The sequence below is a fragment of the Thalassophryne amazonica genome, chromosome 14 (genome assembly GCF_902500255.1).
Source record: "Thalassophryne amazonica chromosome 14, fThaAma1.1, whole genome shotgun sequence".
In the NCBI taxonomy this organism is placed as follows: Eukaryota; Metazoa; Chordata; class Actinopteri; order Batrachoidiformes; family Batrachoididae; genus Thalassophryne; species Thalassophryne amazonica.
In genome coordinates, this window is record NC_047116.1 from 62,704,410 (window position 1) to 62,724,386 (window position 19,977).

A 19,977-nucleotide genomic window follows, 5' to 3' on the forward strand; every position below is an offset into this window, starting at 1 on the left:
CAAAGCTCCAGCTTCTGTTAGACAGCAGACACATAAAGGATCTGGAATATGATTTATAGACTAATGAAAGTAGGCTGTGCTGTTCTTGACGTGGACCTATCCTTGAACCCTACACCTGTGCGTAATGTGGAAACAGTGAGAGCTGACTCCTCATCACACAGTCCCTGACTTTTCCTTCTTTTTACGATCCAGTGGGAAGGAAAAAAGAAAAAAAAATCTGGACCTTGCACATCCACTCCACTAAATGCGCCCCGCTCTCAGCTGGAGTCGCTGGAGGCGCGCTGCGCCACCTTGACGGCGTTTAATCACTGAGAGGAGACAGGAAACGTACTCCTTCTGTATCTCCCCCCATCCTCTCCACCCGCCTTCCCTCCGTCCCTCCGCCTGACTGTGACTCTCCTCTCTCCTGCCGTCTGTTCGCCGTTGAGCGGAGGTGTGCATGTGTCGTGGAGCAGCAGGAGCAGCTCTGCACCGTTTTGCGCACTGGTTCCATCTGACGCCACCGAATAACGGCGCTCCACACACGGGAGCTGTCGGAAAGGGGAGACTGGACCCGGAGCAGGAGCAGCACCAGGAGCAGGAGAGGGAGAAGCACCGCGACTCTCTACAGCCCGCTCTCCGAAACCATGTCCGAGTTGCTGCTACTCGCCTTGCTGGCCCTTTTCTCGGGATTATTTCCGTGCGCCGAGCTGACGGCGGTGTCGGATGAGCATAAAGGTAAGGAAGAACCGGGCCGACGGAGGGATGCGCAGTCCGATCAAACTTGGCACCCCGGCCCGCCTTAGTACAGTGTGGTGTCACACGGTGCTGGGAATTCATTTATCCTGAACGCAAAAAGAGTTATAATCTTGCTTTATCTTTCACATTCAGATCGTCCACCCATAACCAGAAACAATACGGCGCTGAACTTGCGCTGCGCCTTTCTTTTCTTTCTTTCTTTTTTTTTGGGGGGGGGGGGGGGGGGTGGATTTGGCATTTTCTGGCTGCTGATGGTAGCCACAATAGATTGTCAGCATCCTTCAGTGCAGCAGGTGACATGATCTCTGTGCCAAAGTGCGTTCTGCTGTCGGATGCTCGGAGGCGCCAGCATGCACGCAGCGCAAATCGGGCGCGGATTCACTGTTGCATGTCCGAATTTTGAATTTGGTGTCAGGATTAACAGTGTCAGGACTAACAGTGTTTTAAGAGGACTGTTTGCTGTTCGCTTTTAAAGACAGAAATGTTCACTTCGTGCTCAGATTGAGTTCACTCACTCTTTGCCTTCACCTCCAAAAATAGAAAGGCGATTTTAGTCCAGAAGCATTTTTTGTTTGTTTTTTGTTTTTCTTTTTTAATGGTGTGGTTTTTAAGATTTGAAATGCGCCTGTGCGTTTGGCGAGAGTCACATTTATGACTCATGGTCACATCTGTGAGACAGCCACACTTTAATATTAATATTCACATGACTGCACGTTTCAAATTGTTGTTAATGTGCAGTTAATGGCCAGAAAAAAAAATAGATGCACCTGCGCATACGCACTAATGCACTAAAATGAGTTAAAAAGTTCAGTGCGCTTCAGCTGTTGGCCAGTTTATAATGCGGTTCCGTTTGTGTACAGGACAACTAAAAGTGGAGTTTGATTTTTCCATGAACTTTCAGGGACAGATGGTCAAAATTGTTCCTGGTATTTCAAGACATCATAAAGGCCTTTTTATGGTGGTAAACTATGTTTAATGTGTTGGTCACCAATGTGGCCAAAAAATTAGAAACATCATAATGAATCCAATATGATGGTGCAGACTGACTCATAGATGATTCGGCAGCTGACAGCGCCAACAATGACTGTGTTAAAGCTGCTGGTTTTAGTAGAAGGATTGGCATCTATCGATCTGAAGCTGAGTATTCAATCCCAGTCAGCGCTGGCATGCAATGCTTTTGACTCCTTGCTCACTGAGCAAAAACACTGAACGCCTAAAATGTTCAGACTTGAGGCACAACAAATGAGTTAGAACTGAAGTGATGACAGTCTTATTATGTCAGCTGAGCAGATTGTGCTTCCACCCGTTTTTATTTGTGGTATTTGTTGATGTCACACAGAAAACTTAACATGTCTACTGATTTTCATGAAGCTTTGTGGAGGGGTGGGGCAGATGCCACACAAGAAGCAAGACGGTTTTGATGTAGATCCATAAAAGCTATTTCAGTTTTGTCAGTGTTGAAGAGAAGGCATGTTCTGGTAAATAATTCATGGACTGTGATGTTTTTTATAGGTTTAGAAGTCCGGGCCTTCTTTGTGCCCCCTAGTTATTATGTAGAAACAGATATTGAATAGATACTGTGTGCAGAATGCTGTTCACTGTTGGTGAAATGAGGTCACGACACAAGAAATAAAAATCTGCTAAATGGTTTTGACGTCAAACGTGATTACTGATCGGGCACAGGAGGAATAGATGTCAAATTTGTGCAAGGTTAAGAAAGTCATGAGGTGACATGCCCACGGTGGTGCCCTCTGTATTTGAGTGGTTGATGTTACAAGAATTAAAAAAATCAGAATGAGATAACAGTAACACTAAACATATGGTTGGAATCTATTTTTTATTAGTTATATGGCCATGTGTCGTTCTCTACAAGAGGGGTCACACCTCCTTGATCTCTTTTTCGACACAGCCATGGAGTGTTAAATGTGCTTGCCTTGTTGTGCGACCGTGCCATGTGTCACCAAATGCGTTCCCACCACAGCGCACCTACTGCGTTTGCAAACGCAGTAGGTGAGAAAACACTGTTTACCTCTCTCTGTGCATGAAATGAAAAGATGAAAAATTTGTATCACGTAGTCCCAGAGGATGGCCTGCTCCGAGAGTGGGGGTCGAGTTTGTGGGGGGGTGCATGTGGAGAAAACACCCACCTGGAATTCAAACCCCTCTTGGAGTTTGTGTTTGTCAGCAGTGCTGCACGGGGCTGCATTAGCGTAGTTCATCATTGTGAAGAATTATTGCGATCCTGCTTCATGTGGTTTAACTGTGTTTAATTTGTGTGCCGCCAAACCAAAATGCACTGTATTAAATATAGTGATCTACCTGCATGAAGGAGGCGAAGACACTCGTCTGCATTTACGTCAGGTAGAAACGAAAGCTCCCAAAGCTGCGTCTAAACGGACAATAATGTAATAGCATTTCATATTTCTTCCAGTGCTGAATCGGCTCGTGTAATTAGTCAGAAATTAATTTGCTTTGTGGTGCCTGTGTTGTTGTGTTGCATGCCAAGTGGTGAGGCCGTGGTTTTCTCTGCATGATTCTCAGCTTTTCAAAAGCTCATTCATAAAGTAGCATTGCGGCTCGTGCTTTAGTCTCCATCCGTATTGTCCGTCCAACACTGAGCAGATTGACCTGGCCGGGACGAGCGCAGCGGCACAATGCTGATCCAACAAAATGACAGGATTGAGAAGTTGTTGCAGATCACATCAGCGGTGGCTATTTATGATTTTTTTTTTTAAATCAAAATATTCTTAAGCATTGATTGCAACAACAGATAACAAGAATCAACTGGCACAAACAGCTCACGATTGTCCAACATATATCCCTTTTATAATGTGATGTAGTGGGAGACACAGATATGTCTGTGCATGGATGTCTGCCTTTAGCAGATAATTAAGCAAAATAGAATCACAACTGTGTGTGTGTGCATCCTTGTACCTTAGTGTGTATAGGCTCATGCTTGGAGGAATAGCAGATAAAATGATGAAGAAAAATACAGATTGTTGTTAAACGTAGACCCCATACGCTATCTCAGTTGTAATCACCTACAAATTGTGGCTCTGTTATTGACCACAGCTTAATTATCACCACTGTTTACTGACTTAGTGGTGTTTTTAATTATGATAGGTTATGTGCTGCCTGCGACCTGATCACGGATAAACGGTTGAAGATTAGTGAGTGAGTGAGGTTATGTGCTTGCTCCTGTCCTGTATGTTTGTCTGTTTGTTTGAAGAATATAGTTCAGAAAGATTTTCATGGCATTTTCTTCAGTGGTATTATTCCTTTGGATCAGGGAAAAGTAATTAAATGTTAGTGGTGAGCTGGATCTTAAAAATTTTATTTTAGCCCCTTGCTTAGCATTACTAGAAAGGGTTTCTTTGATCTCGTTCTTTAGTAACCTGTCTTATGACATCACAAAGCTCTGTAGACACCCTCCTCTGTCAGCTGGTGGATGAACTAATGCTGTTGGCTATTATTGTTCTGTTGGTGGAGGTCTGCACGGTTCAATTTTTGTGATAATTTCACATTTTACATCTTACACATACAGTGGATAGTCACCATGTACCTAACATGTCATAACAGGATTTACATGCTTATTAGAGCTAAAACAATTTTCAGTAAACAACAACAACTATATATACGAGGGCTGTCAATAAAGTAACGGTCCTTTTTATTTTTTTCAAAAACTATATGGATTTCATTCATATGTTTTTACGTCAGACATGCTTGAACCCTCGTGCGCATGCGTGAGTTTTTCCACGCCTGTCGGTGACGTCATTCGCCTGTGAGCACTCCTTGTGGGAGGAGTCGTCCAGCCCCTCGTCGGAATTCCTTTGTCTGAGAAGTTGCTGAGAGACTGGCGCTTTGTTTGATCACAATTTTTTCTAAACCTGTGAGACACATCGAAGTGGACATGGTTCGAAAAATTAAGCTGGTTTTCAGTGAAAATTTTAACAGCTGATGAGAGATTTTGAGGTGATTCTGTCGCTTTAAGGACTTTTCACAGTGTGAGATGTCGCTCAGCGCTCTCAGGCGCCGTCATCAGCCTGTTCAAGCTGAAAACCTCCACATTTCAGGCTCTATTGATCCAGGACGTCGTGAGAGAACAGATAAGTTTCAGAAGAAGTCGGTTTCAGCATTTTATCCGGATATTCCACTGTTAAAGGAGATTTTTTTAATGAAAGACGTGCGGACGGATACGCGCGTCGGGACGCAGCCGGCACGGTGCGGCGGCACAGGAAAAACACCTCCGTGTTGATAACCATTTGTAAAATCCAGGCGGCTTTTGATGGCTTTCAGTGGAGTGAGTATATGAGAAATTGTTTAACAGGCAGGACATGTTCCAACTTGTCCTTAAGGCTTTCAACAGAGGTGTTTTTCCTGTGGCGGAGCGTTGCGGCGGCTGCGTCCTGACGCGCGGACCCGTCCGCACGTCTTTCATTAAAAAAATCTCCTTTAACAGTGGAATATCCGGATAAAATGCTGAAACCGACTTCTTCTGAAACTTATCTGTTCTCTCACGACGTCCTGGATCAATAGAACCTGAAATGTGGAGGTTTTCAGCTTGAACAGGCTGATGACGGCGCCTGAGAGCGCTGAGCGACGTCTCGCACCGTGAAAAGTCCTTAAAGCGACAGAATCACCTCAAAATCTCTCATCAGATGTTAAAATTTTCACTGAAAACCAGCTTAATTTTTCGAACCGTGTCCACTTCGATGTGTCTCACAGGTTTAGAAAAAATTTTGATCAAACAACGCGCCAGTCTCTCAGCAACTTCTCAGACAAAGGAATTCCGACGAGGGGCTGGACGACTCCTCCCACAAGGAGTGCTCACAGGCGAATGACGTCACCGACAGGCATGGAAAAACTCACGCATGCGCACGAGGGTTCAAGCATGTCTGACGTAAAAACATATGAATGAAATCCATATAGTTTTTGAAAAAAATTAAAAGGACCGTAACTTTATTGACAGCCCTCGTATATCATTAGTCAGTCAACAAATACATGGTAAAATTGCCAGTGGTAAATTAGTTAAATTAACACTGTCAGTGTTAGTTTTACACTGGTGATTTTACTGTGTATAGTCAACGATTTCCCTAACTGATTAATTATTTAAGACCTGTATGCTATAAAAAAAAAACAGATTTTGACTAATTCTAGTCTCTCATACTTTAAAATTTGCACAATTTCTGCTTATGTTGTTCTGAAATAGTTTTATTATGTCCCTCAAGGATGTAATAAAATCATCCGCATTAATTTATTTGTCTGTCTGTCTGACTGTTACCAGGATAACGTCAAAACTGCTGCATGGATTTCCACAACATTTTCACCGCAGATAGATATTAGGCCACAGAAGACTCCATTAAATTTTGGAGGTGCTCCAGATCTGGATTCTGGATAAAGATTTCACTTTTTAGGCTTTTAAGGATTATGTCAAAACTACTTCAAGGATTCTCACCACGTTTGTACCACAGATAGATATTAGGCCATGGAAGACTCCAAGAAGACAAGATGGATTTGGTTTCAGGAATACTCTGGGTCACAATCTGAATCACATATCTTTCATTTTGAGACCTCGTCAACCCTTGGATGATGTCAGAAATCTCAGATTGCTCTTGTTTAAATTGTTACAAAGAGAAGGCAAACCCATCTAAACTGCTTTTACACTGCTTCCAATAAAAGGAGTCATCTTATGTTGAAATTTATATAAACAGCCCCTTCGCTGAGGTAAAAAAAAAAAAAAAAATGGTCAGTTTATTTTAATGGGCTCAATTAGAGACAATCTTGCTTTACAATATTCTTCACAATTGATATATCAATTAATGTGCAATTATGTTTCTTTTGATAAACCCATTTCAACTGACTTTGAATTAGTTATACAGCTTTGGTAAAATGTGGCAAATTGACTTCACATTTTGAGAGTAATTTAAAATTCTCTGTCTTCAACAAAATATGTTTGGTGTTTGTTTTTTTTATTAGTTATTGATAGTTTTTAGAGGCTATTGTAAATTATTAATTGATTATCTGCAGTAATAATTGACAGACTGATCAGGAAGACAATTGATTTCAGCTGTATTTTTCTCCATTTCAGAGTCTGGCACATGAATATTTTCTAATGCCAACACAATGACTATGTGGAACACAACACGGCTTCTAAGTGCTCCACTAAATGCTCGGTTTGCTTAATGTCACATTTAATAGATATCTTGAAAAAGAAGAATTAGTCACTAAATTGCAGTTGGAAATCACATCTAAATGGAGAGAATGTAAAACACAGCCTTTGGCTGCACTGAAGCAAAACTTGTCGGGTTTTTGATGAAACATCACTTTCAGCTGACAGTGACATGCTTGAATGTGAACACCAGGATGTAGTTTTTAAAATAGATCATTTCAGGTACTGGCTAAATGCTGACCTTCAAAGGTTGTACAGAATTCTCTTTTCATAGTTGTTTTATGCCTTTATCTGGGAAACTAACTCAAAGGAGCCCGCACGCTGTGAGGCCTCCTCTGCAGCTCGATTTTCTGTCCACATCCTGTTCCGATGTGGCTGCAAAAGCATCCACCTCAGCACCAGGCCATCCCCACGACGGATGGAGGCCTGCGGCCGTCATCGACAAGCTGCACGTAGAGCCGCAGCCAAAGCTGGTTTAGAATAAATAAAGTTAAAGCAAAGCGAAAAAGAGAAAGGAAATGATGCACTAGACAGCACTGTGTCTCATCTTAAAGGGAAACGTGTGGCGTGGGCTCTGACTGTGGTTGTTACCACCACTAATGAGCCATGTATTTCAGGTGCTTTATTGACTATTACTTCACAGGTTTGACTTGGCCAGAGAGCCAGACGTTTCCTCACAGCAGCTGGCAGTCAGCAGAGAAGGTCAGCTTTACGTAGATTAATAACTTCTGTTGCACATCAAAAGTCAGAATGCATGTTTAGTTTTAAGGGCAGTGCAAAATATTACTTCATTACCGCTTTTTTTTTAAATGCCAGTGCTTCGACAGCATTTCTATGATTGCATTTAGTCTTTCATGTGCTATGAAAGACATAAAACAGCTGACACATCTATCCAGGCAAAGGTGATTCATACACCTTCACAGGGCAAAGACGAGTCAGCTTCACAAGTATTTGGTCAGTGACAAAACATTTGGAATTTTGCCTCATTACTGTGACCACAGTGAGCTGGAAAAAAAAAAAAAAATCAAAACTTGCTTGTGCTGCAGACTTAATTCATGCTTTTTAAAAACTGCATGAGCCATTTAGGAACTGCATCCATTTTTATACATATTGCCTCCATATTCACAGCCTATACGTAATTAGACAAAATGTGTAAATATAATGATTACTGTTCATACAAATCATCAGGGTTTTCTCTTTTTTTTTTGACAAGTCAGGATGGACACTTAAACTTTTGCAAGTCATTGAATGTGTTTTGACTTCATTTACATAAATCATTAAGAAATACAAACAGTATGCTGCTGTATGGTAAATCTGTCTGTTATTGAAGCCACCAAAAAACTCTGCCATCTTTGCAGGCCTTATGGTCTTCTGTGGCTGTGATTGAAGAAACTGCCTAGTTTTGCAACTTAGTTGCATCTTCAATCACGGCTTCATGGTGACATGGAACAGAAAAGTATTTTCTGCTGATCAGTACCCAGCCTGAAAAAATTCTTGGAGAAACACAAATGTTCATCCTGGCAAAGCGTGGCAGGCCTTTCAAGTGTTCTTTTTTGGAAAATCTGTCCTGTTTGTATTTTTATTGACATACAGTATTAAGTGACTTGGAAATGTTCATGTACCCATCCCCTGACTTATTTGGATAAAACTGACTGTAGAACTAATGATTTTTCTGAATATACTGTAATCATTATATTTAGTGTGTCCAACTACTTACAGCCATTTAAAATAGAGGGACTGTGTATAAAAATGCTTTAATTCCTGAATTGTTAATGCAATATTTTTGTCAATGCCTTCAATGAAAGCAGAGCAGTTAGTACATTGGAAAAAGGAGCTGGGCTACCAATATGCGGGCCTGGATTCAGTACCCAGTCACCCATCTGTGACTTGGACAAGACACTGCATCTGCGTGGTCCCAGTCCAAACAGCTGTAAATGGGTAGAGACATACACTCCTCTGGAATTGGCATCCCATCAAGGGAGAGTCAGATACGCACTGGCAATAGTTGGCCTCATTGCCTACATAGGATTATCTTATAGGACTTCATTTAAAACTAAACGTCTATAGTCATTCTCCAAATACTTCTGGACCTGACGGAATATCCTGAGGTTATATGAGGTAATAGTGAACCCAGTGCCACGTGCCACATTATGTTGCAGCGGCTCACTCCTGGTGAATAATGTTATCGAATGATGAAGCCATTTGATTCTGATGTTGTCACTTTTAATATGGCCTCACACTGTCTTAATGAATTGAATCAGCAGTGGATTGGCTCAGATTGCAGAGCCGTTGGCTGTGAATTGACTCAGTGGTATTGATTACCAGTTTAAGGAGGAGCCAAATGTTCAACTCCACATGGTGTGATTGTGCTGGTGTTCTTCACTGACCTAATTGTGGTGTTTTGTATTACATTTGCCCCAAACTGTTACAGAATTGAGAATGTGATTAATGAATCAATGAGTCTATTTAAAGAAAAAGCCTCATCGGGCTCGAGTCTAATCAAAAAGCTAGGCTTGGCTGTATGCTGAAATGTTGGTGGTGATAGTGGTGTGGGTGGGAGGTTAAATTATTAATGGAATATCACCATTTTATTGCCAAATATGTTAATGAAAATGAGGCTCATGAGGGCAGTGGTGGATTAAACCTCTTGTTTCACAAGATGAGTATGAGGTTTTGGGGATGTGTGGATGGCAGATAATAGAGTACGTCATAAAATGAACAAAGCAACACGTGGCAGAGTATCCCCCACCGGGAGGAACAGAAGCATTCATGTATAAATCACTGTCATAATACAGAATAGGACAGCCTCACACATGCACTGACAATTTACTGTTATATGGCTCAGATGTTCATAGGATGGGGGAAACCTAGCATATGATCATACAAAATGTGGAATCAATTGGACATTGTGCAACGGTGACATAATGTAGAGTCCACAGTGTTAGATGTGTTTCTGTCTGAGAAATCTTGACTGATAGATGGCTCAGAAGTTGACAAGGTGAAGAAATGTAGGCTACATTTCAATACTCATACTAGCTTACCATATACAGGTGAACCCCATTAACTTATACAGGTTGGGGTCCACAAAGTCAGAGTGTGAGTTATGTGAAACTGCAAGTTAATAAGGTTGACCAAAAAAAAATTAAAATCAGCTTACCTTGCTATATTACAATAGTTTTGACCATTTGAAGCATGATTCCTTCCTGGATGGTGATGATTTCTTTATCTGGAGTAGGTTTGGGATCTTTTTCTTCCACCTAGGGCTGCTGCAAGTTAGTGATGAGGGCTTCGTCAGTGGGGATGATTCTGGACGATTTGAAGTTTTAGGGTGTACCCTTCCTTTTTTGATCATTCCCGCCAGTTCAGATTGGGCTGGATTTTATACACACGCCGCCACATGGCCACACATGCCTGCTACACACATGTATAAATTCTGGGCCAATCTGAACCAGCGGGAATGATCTAAAGAAGAAGGTCACATTCAAAAACTTTGAATCGTCCAAGCTGATGAAGCCCTAATCACTGACACGCAGCAGTCTGAGGAAGAAGAAAAAGATCCCCAACCCACTCCAGATAAAGAAATCATCTTCCAGAATCATCCGCACTGGCGATCCTTCCCAAAAACAGGCAAATCAAAATTGACGTTTACACAGTAGTCTAAATTTTCGGGGTCCACAAATCAACCGTGAGTAAAGCCAAAATGCAACTTGCGCGAATGCAAGTTAACATGGTTTACCTGTAGTAGGAAAAAAGCAGTATGTCATAATCTGCAGGGTATCCAAATGCTCATTTTGTTGGGAAAGTGAAGTACACGGACCCACGCCAGGGGGCGTAAATGAAGAGCCAATAGGAAGTCCGAATAAATAATTTATTCTGCAAATGTGCACAAAACAACCAGATATGCTTTTATTCTGTCAATCACATAACACGGTGACGCGTGGGCAGGCCCGAGGGTAGGAGACGCCTAACCAGAGAAAAGCCGGGACCCACGAGGTTCCACCGCCAACGGAGACCTGCAACATACCGGAGCCGCCAAGTCCTGAGTTCACAGGTGGCCACCACTTCCAGCTGTCAGATCTGGTACTGCTGGCAGGAAAAGAGACAGGTTAAAGGTGGGTGTGTGTACACCCAGCAAACAGTCAGCAGCTCACAGTTATCCTCTTGGAGGAATAAATCCAAATACTCCCAGAGTGCAGAGGAAAAACTGGAGGACGTGCAGTGTCAATTGTTATACTTAGTGAGTCAGAAGTTAGGAGTGGAGACGCCAACTCCTCCAACTTCCACAAACTCGGCTACAAGCTGCAAGTATAAGTCACAACTGCAAAGACTTTCAGAAAACAATGAATGTGCGTACGGCACAAAATGGCTGAGTCGGTTTACCTTGAGGGTAAGCAGATAACTTGGCAGAGTTATGGTGTCTCTCCCAGGCTTTTATGAATGTGATGTGATGATGAATGATGACTGACAGCTGTCAGCTCAGGTGCTCCTGGTGCTCCTGCGAGGCGACTACGCCCTCTGGTGCCTGAAACCCGACAACAGGCAGGGCGCCCTCTGGTGGTGAGCCAGCAGTACCTCCTCTTCGGGCGGCCCACACAACACATTAGTATTAGTCATAGTTGAACAGTAACATATAATCTGCTTCCTCCATTGCATGTCAGCCAACTGTGCGTTATCCATGAGGTATGAAAACCTGGTAACCGAAAAATAACTTCCCAGAAAATTTCAAGAAAATAGGCAACATAGATAAAAATGACAGCGGCCATCTGGAACAATTTAAAAAAAGCCTGCCATTGCAAAATAGAAATTTTTGAAGGATACATGGGTATGCACATCTGTTACCATTCGAGTCAAAGGGCAGGTAAGATGACAGTCCAATTGTGTCCTTACTTCTGCCCAATTGTACTAACAATTGGGCAATAGCATCCCAACTGAGTATTCGGACACAGAGTTTGGAGATGATTATGGACATCAGTTTTGTAATGAATTGGAGAAGGTGTTCATAAGTTACAGTGTTGAAAGAAACAGACAGACGGACATAGGCATGCATGATTGCATGCACACACAGAGCACGAGTCTATATCCCAATGTGGCTGTAGGTTAGGAGAAATAATAAGGGTGATATGTAGTTTGGCCAGTGGTGGGCATTCTGACGGCATTGTTTACAAAGCTGTCAAGCATGGCTAGGACTCCTATCACCCTTTGGTCACATTAGCTACCAGAGAGGTAAAGTCATCAGCTGCCATTCATTCATTAACAAGAGACAAGGGATCAAGGGGGAGAAGTATTTCACGCAAATGCTGAGTGATGTGACACAGCGATGGCCAATCCAGGTGTTGGCAGTATGATGGCAGTGTGACTTATGTTGTTGGTTGTATTTTAAAACATCAAGCCTTAATAATATTTTTCAGTCATAAGAGTTTGATAACAAAATGTTTGGAATTATTGCCATTGTTTATGGATATATTGGGTGTTATATCGATATCATATTTTTTAACTCCCTCATATTGGTATTGCCCCCCCAAAAAAATCCATATCGCTCGAACTGTAGTTTGCCGCAGTGCCTCTGATCAGAGAACATAACAAACCCCAATGAAACAGTGATCTGCTGCACAGTAAAGTGTGAGCATGGCATGCTTTTAAAGGTTACTGTTAGTATGGAGCCGGCACTGGCTGAGATACGATCTTCATGAAAGCTCCCCAGAAGGGTAAGAAATGTTTGTTTCAGGCTAAATGTCTATCGGTTTGAAAGGGTGAATATTTGGTTGGAAGGAGGCAGCCCCCAGTGGAGGTGACCCCTCCATAACACCGTGTGCTCAGCATACAGTTATCCACCGCAGCAGCAGTGGAGCAGTGAAACTAGATTAATAGTTCATCTTGTCTGGTTCTTTCATTGAGTCTAGATGGGGTGTTCATACAGAAAGTGGACTGTGGCCTTTGCTTGCTTTGTTTAGCTTTTAAACAGCAGACTGACCTCAAATATGTAGATACTGAAGGCACAGGGACCTCCTGCAGACGTGGTGTTGCCATGGGAATGGTGGTATAGAATGCTGGCACAAGGGCAAGAAAGTCAAGTCCAAAAACTATGATTTGGACATGAATCACTTTCAGGAATTTATAGATTCATATATCAGATGGCTTGAACTGTACTTTTACCTGTTACTGAATGTGATGGTTCTCTACCTTTTTTATATGTTCAGATTTTTATTATTTTTTTTTTTTTTTTTGCTGTTACTGCAGAATGCAGCATTGACTTCTGATTTCATCAGGTGCGTGTGTGACCACATGGAGCCTGTATTCTTCTCCTTCTGCTGATTGCTTGTGACTGTCGATCACATTTGTGTTTTTTACCCAAGGCCATCAAATATGGCCATCGGGCATTGCGTATACTTTTCATCCATTTGTCCATCTGTCTGTCCATCTGTCCGTCTGTCTGGCCATCTGTCTGTGCTGCCAGAGTCTTCAAGTTCACAGAGAACATTCTTGGGACTCAAACCTTGGACAAGTTCAAAGATGGCTAACCTTGATCGAATCGTATTTTAAGAGGTTAAAAAGTCACATTCTCTTTCATATTTTATGCCATGAATCATGCAAATCCGTTTTTGTTTTTTGTTTTTGAGGAGTGGGGGTGACAGCCAATCATAGTAGAGTGGCACTATGATTGGCCGCTCTACTATGTAGGTGGCCTACTATATAGTAGCTCTACTGTATAGTAGCTGGCCTCTCTGGTGCTACCAAACTGCTTCGCTTTTGTGTAAATTTGTTTCTCATATATTATGTAAATGCTAGTGAGAAATAAGCACTGCTAAAACTGAAAACGCTGTTTTTGTAAACTGATAACACCTCTGGAGTGATTTACAAGACATTTCACAGATGTTACTGTGCACGCTAATGTCTGCTAACTCAAAGCTAACTTCTGCTCTTTTCAAATATGTGTAAATATAACATTTTTTCTCATATATTATGTAAAAGCGAGTGAGAAATAAACACTTCTAAAACTGAAAAAGCTGGTTTTAGAACCTGATAATACCTCTGGAATGATTTACAAGACATCTCATGGACATCACTGTGCTTGCTAATTCCACTAACTCAAAGCTAACTTCCGCTCTTGTCAAAAGCTCATGTATGTGCACATGCACGCCTGCCTGCAGACACTGTTAAAACATGAATAAAATATTGTTTATGATTGATTGATGAATTGATTGATTGATTGCGTTTATTCTGGAACATTAATATAAACCGACAGAGGTGAATATATCAATGATACACAGATAACACAGTAAAGTATAAACGTTTATTTCCATTGTGGTCCTCGTGAAATTATCACGTGACAAAATAGAGGGACTTGATTGAAATGTACAAATTGTACATAAGACAATAGGATCTTAAGAATTAATGTAAATAACAATACATGTATATACATACAGTGGTGTGAAAAAGTGTTTGCCCCATTGAGCTTTTACATGTTACATCAAAAAACAAAACGAAAAAAAAAAAAATCAGGCTTTGTATATTAAAATTTCTAAAATTATGCCCTTTAAACTCACAGTGAAAAGTGATCTCTACATCATGAATTAAAAGAAATAAAAATCTAAAAGCCAAAATGATGGTGTGAATAAGTAAGTACCCTCTTTGGTATAGCCCATGTAAACCATCACTTTTACATCCAGTTTTCTTCAGACAGGTCAGGGGATGGATACATGAACATTCCCAAGACACTGATTATATCTTTGGCTTTATTTACATGAAGTATAAAGACATACATGATATGGATTATTCATCCCATTTATGTTGCGTTGCATTTAACATGCAAATTTGGTTCCATACATTTTGTACTATTGCACGTTGTGATCACCACTCGCTAGTGGGGGTGGCATTTAGTTAAACATGGCAGAGTTTGTTTTAGTGACAGATGACAATTTGAAGGAGCTAACTGATGGTGCTAATTCTTCTAACTCACACACACAAAACACTACACTGTAATACATCTGGAGCTGAAGACCTCTTAGGATGAAAAGGATGAAGTTAGGATGAAGAGCTGTATTAATTTCTGACATGATTTTTCACTGGAGTGAGGAAGTACACAAAGTTTTTGTTTTTTAAGTACACAGCGTCAGTACACGACATCACGGACTACATTGTCATAATGATATTTGAACTATTTAACTGTTTTTCCAAGTTGAGGAAAAACAATTTTGGACTCCTACTCAAAGTTCATGTTGGACAGTTGACATCAAAGCACCAGTGATGCACACCAAAATGTAAGCCCCTTTTATGTTGTTTATAAATAAAAAAAAAAAAATCAAATGACAAGGATCTATTTTCACTGTTATATAAAACAAATAATGAATGTTTTTTCACTCTTTTAATGGAACAAATATTTCATTTGTTAATTTCACCTCATGAAATATACAAATCAAAATCAAAACAATTTTATTTATATAGCGCCAAATCACAACAAACAGTTGGCCCAAGGCGCTTTATATTGTAAGGCAAAACCCATACAATAATTACAGAAAAACCCCAACGGTCAAAACGACCCCCTGTGAGTAAGCACTCGGCGAAAGTGGGAAGGAAAAACTCCCTTTTAACAGGAAGAAACCTCCAGCAGAACCAGGCTCATGGAGGGGCAATCTTCTGCTGGGACTGGTTGGGGCTGAGGGGAGAGAATCAGGAAAAAGACATGCAGTGGAAGAGAGCAGAGATCAGTCACTAATGACTAAATGCAGAGTGGTGCATACAGAGCAAAAAGAGAAAGAAACACTCAGTGCATCATGGGAACCCCCCAGCAGTCTAAGTCTAAAGCAGCATAACTAAGGGATGGTTCAGGGTCACCTGATCCAGCCCTAACTATAAGCTTTAGCAAAACGGAAAGTTTTAAGCCTAATCTTAAAAGTAGAGAGGGTGTCTGTCTCCCTGATCCGAATTGGGAGCTGGTTCCACAGGAGAGGAGCCTGAAAGCTGAAGGCTCTGCCTCCCATTCTACTCTTAAAAACCCTAGGAACTACAAATAAGTCTGCAGTCTGAGAGCGAAGCGCTCTATTGGGGTGATATGGTACTATGAGGTCCCTAAGATAAGATGGGACCTGATTATTCAAAACCTTATAAGTAAGAAGAAGAATTTTAAATTCTATTCTAGAATTAACAGGAAGCCAATGAAGAGAGGCCAATATGGGTGAAATATGCTCTCTCCTTCTAGTCTCCATCAGTACTCTAGCTGCAGCATTTTGAATTAACTGAAGGCTTTTCAGGGAACTTTTAGGACAACCTGATAATAATGAATTACAATTGTTCAGCCTAGAGGAAATAAATGCATGAATTAGTTTTTCAGCATCACTCTGAGACAAGACCTTTCTAATTTTAGAGATATTGCGCAAATGCAAAAAAGCAGTCCTACATATTTGCTTAATATTTGCATTGAAGGACATATCCTGATCAAAAATGACTCCAAGATTTCTCACAGTATTACTAGAGGTCAGGGTAATGCCATCCAGAGTAAGGATCTGGTTAGACACCATGTTTCTAAGATTTGTGGGGCCAAGCACAATAAGTTCAGTTTTATCTGAATTTAAAAGCAGGAAATTAGAGGTCATCCATGTCTTTATGTCTGTAAGACATTCCTGCAGTTTAACTAATTGATGTGTGTCCTCTGGCTTCATGGATAGATAAAGCTGGGTATCATCTGCGTAACAATGAAAATTTAAGCAGTGCTTTCTAATAATACTGCCTAAGGGAAGCATGTATAAAGTGAATAAAATTGGTCCTAGCACAGAACCTTGTGAAACTCCATAATTAACCTTGGTCTGTGAAGAAGGCTGCCATTTACATGAACAAATTGTAATCTATTAGATAAATATGATTCAAACCACCGCAGCGCAGTGCTTTTAATACCTATGGCATGCTCTAATCTCTGTAATACAATTTTATGGTCAACAGTATCAAAAGCAGCACTGAGGTCTAACAGGACAAGCACAGAGATGAGTCCACTGTCTGAGGCCATAAGAAGATCATTTGTAACCTTCACACTGCTGTTTCTGTACTATGATGAATTCTAAAACCTGACTGAAACTCTTCAAATAGACCATTCCTCTGCAGATGATCAGTAAGCTGATCATAGTTAGTTAGTTAGTTACAACTACCCTTTCAAGAATTTTTGAGAGAAAAGGAAGGTTGGAGATTGGCCTATAATTAGCTAAGATAGCTGGGTCAAGTGATGGCTTTTTAAGTAATGGTTTAATTACTGCCACCTTAAAAGCCTGTGGTACTTAGCCAACTAATAAAGATAGATTGATCATATTTCAGATCGAAGCATTAATTAATGGTAGGGCTTCCTTGAGCAGCCTGGTAGGAATGGGGTCTAATAGACATGTTGATGGTTTGGAGGAAGTAACTAATGAAAATAACTTAGACAGAACAATCGGAGAGAAAGAGTCTAACCAAATACCAGCATTACTGAAAGCAGCCAAAGATAACGATATGTCTTTGGGATGGTTATGAGTAATTTTTCTCTAATAGTTAAAATTTTATTAGTAAAGAAAGTCATGAAGTCATTACTAGTTAAAGTTAAAGGAATACTCGGCTCAGTAGAGCTCTGACTCTTTGTCAGCCTGGCTACAGTGCTGAAAAGAAACCTGGGGTTGTTCTTATTTTCTTCAATTAATGATGAGTTGTAAGATGTCCTAGCTTTACAGAGGGCTTTTTTATAGAGCAACAGACTCTTTTTCCAGGCTAAGTGAAGATCTTATGAATTAGTGAGACACCATTTCCTCTCCAACTTACGGGTTATCTGCTTTAAGCTGCGAGTTTGTGAGTTATACCACGGAGTCAGGCACTTCGGGTTTAAGGCTGTCTTTTTCAGAGGAGCTACAGCATCCAAAGTTGTGCTCAATGAGGATGTAAAACTATTGACGAGATAATCTATCTCACTCACAGAGTTTAGGTAGCGACTCTGCACTGTGTTGGTATATGGCACTGGAGAACATAACAAAGAAGGAATCATATCCTTAAACCTAGTTACAGTGCTTTCTGAAAGACTTCTACTGTAATGAAACTTATTCCCCACTGCTGGGTAGTCCATTAAAGTAAATGTAAATGTTATTAAGAAATTATCAGACAGAAGGGGGTTTTCAGGGAATACTGTTAGGTCTTCAGTTTCCATACCATAAGTCAGAACAAGATCTAAAGTATGGTTAAAGTGGTGGGTGGACTCATTTACATTTTGAGCAAAGCCAATTGAGTCTAATAATAGATTAAATGCAGTGTTGAGGCTGTCATTCTCAGCATCTATGTGGATGTTAAAATTGCCCACTATGATTATCTTTTCTGAGCTAAGCACTAAGTCAGACAAAAGGTCTGAAAATTGACAGAGAAACTCACAGTAACAACCAGGTGGACGATAGATAACAACAAATAAAACTGGTTTTTGGGACTTCCAATTTGGATGGACAAGACTAAGAGTCAAGCTTTCAAATGAATTAAAGCTCTGTCTGGGTTTTTGATTAATTAATAAGCTGGAGTGGAAGATTGCTGCTAATCCTCCCCCTCGGCCTGTGCTACGAGCATTCTGACAGTTAGTGTGACTCGGGGGTGTTGACTCATTTAAACTAACATAATCATCCTGCTGTAACCAGGTTTCTGTAAGGCAGAATAAATCAATATGTTGATCAATTATTATATCATTTACTAACAGGGACTTAGAAGAGAGAGACCTAATGTTTAATAGACCACATTTAAATGTTTTAGTCTGTGGTGCAGTTGAAGGTGCTATATTATTTTTTCTTTTTGAATTTTTATGCTTAAATAGATTTTTACTGGTTGTTGGTGGTCTGAGAGCAGGCACTGTCTCTACGTGGATGGGGTATTGGGGGGATGGCAGGGGGAGAGAAGCTGCAGAGAGGTGTGTAAGACTACAACTCTGCTTCCTGGTCCAAACCCTGGATAGTCACGGTTTGGAGGGTTTAATAAAATTGGCCAGATTTCTAGAAATGAGAGCTGCTCCATCCAAAGTGGGATGGATGCTGTCTCTCCTAACAAGACCATGTTTTCCCCAGAAGCTTTGCCAATTATCTATGAAGCCCACCTCATTTTTTGGACACCACTCAGACAGCCAGCAATTCAAGGAGAACATGCGGCTAAACATGTCACTCCCAGTCCAATTGGGGAGGGGCCCAGAGAAAACTACAGAGTCCGACCTTGTTTTTGCAAAGTTACACACCGATTTAATGTTAATTTTAGTAACCTTCGATTGGCGTAACCGGGTGTCATTACTGCCGATGTGAATTACATTCTTACCAAATTTACGCTTAGCCTTAGCCAGCAGTTTCAAATTTCCTTCAGTGTTGCTTGCTCTGGCCCCCGGATGTCATTTGACTATGTTTGCTGGTGTCGCTAACTTCACATTTCTCAAAACAGAGTCGCCAATAACCAGAGTTTGTTCCTCGGCTGGTGTGTCGCCGAGTGTGGAAAAATGGTTAGAGATGTGAACGGGTTGGTGGTGTACCGGGGGCTTATGTTTAGGACTATGCTTCCTCCTCACAGTCACCCAACTGGCCTGCTTTCCCTGCTGCTCGGGATCTGCTGGGGGACAGCTAACGGCGGCTAAGCTGCCTTGGTCCGCACCAGCTACAGGGGCCTGGCTAGCTGTAGGATTTTCCAAGGTGCAGAGCCGAGTCACCAATTCACCCAGCCTGGCCTCCAAAGCTACGAATAAGCTACACTTATTACAAGTACCGTTACTGCTAAAGGAGGCCGAGGAATAACCAAACATTTCACACCCAGAGCAGAAAAGTGCGGGAGAGACAGGAGAAGCCGCCATGCTAAACCGGCTAAGAGCTAGTAGATGCGCTAAGCTAGTGGATTCCTAAAAACACACAAAATGAATAATGTGTAAATAATTTAGAGGTGATTCAGCAGAGGGAGTGCTTTAGTTAAGGCACGTGAAGATTACACTGTGAAACAAATCATTATCTAGTTATCTAGATCAATCTAACTACGCAGATTAAACAGCTAACAGATACAGCAAAACACCGCTGTGCTCCGGAATAGGAAGTGATACTATACCGCAGTAGGAGCCA

At 41.2% G+C, this 19,977-nt stretch overlaps 1 protein-coding gene across 1 annotated transcript in view; it reads left to right on the forward strand.

The window, feature by feature from the left end:
* The first annotated feature begins 426 nt into the window (after positions 1-426).
* lrp1bb (low density lipoprotein receptor-related protein 1Bb) overlaps positions 427-19,977 on the forward strand; it is a 1,555,752-nt gene continuing 1,536,201 nt past the window's right edge. The window contains exon 1 of the mRNA XM_034186395.1: positions 427-717. Coding sequence (XP_034042286.1) covers positions 627-717 — 91 coding nt within the window. The 5' untranslated portion in view covers positions 427-626. The remainder of the gene's footprint in view (positions 718-19,977) is intronic.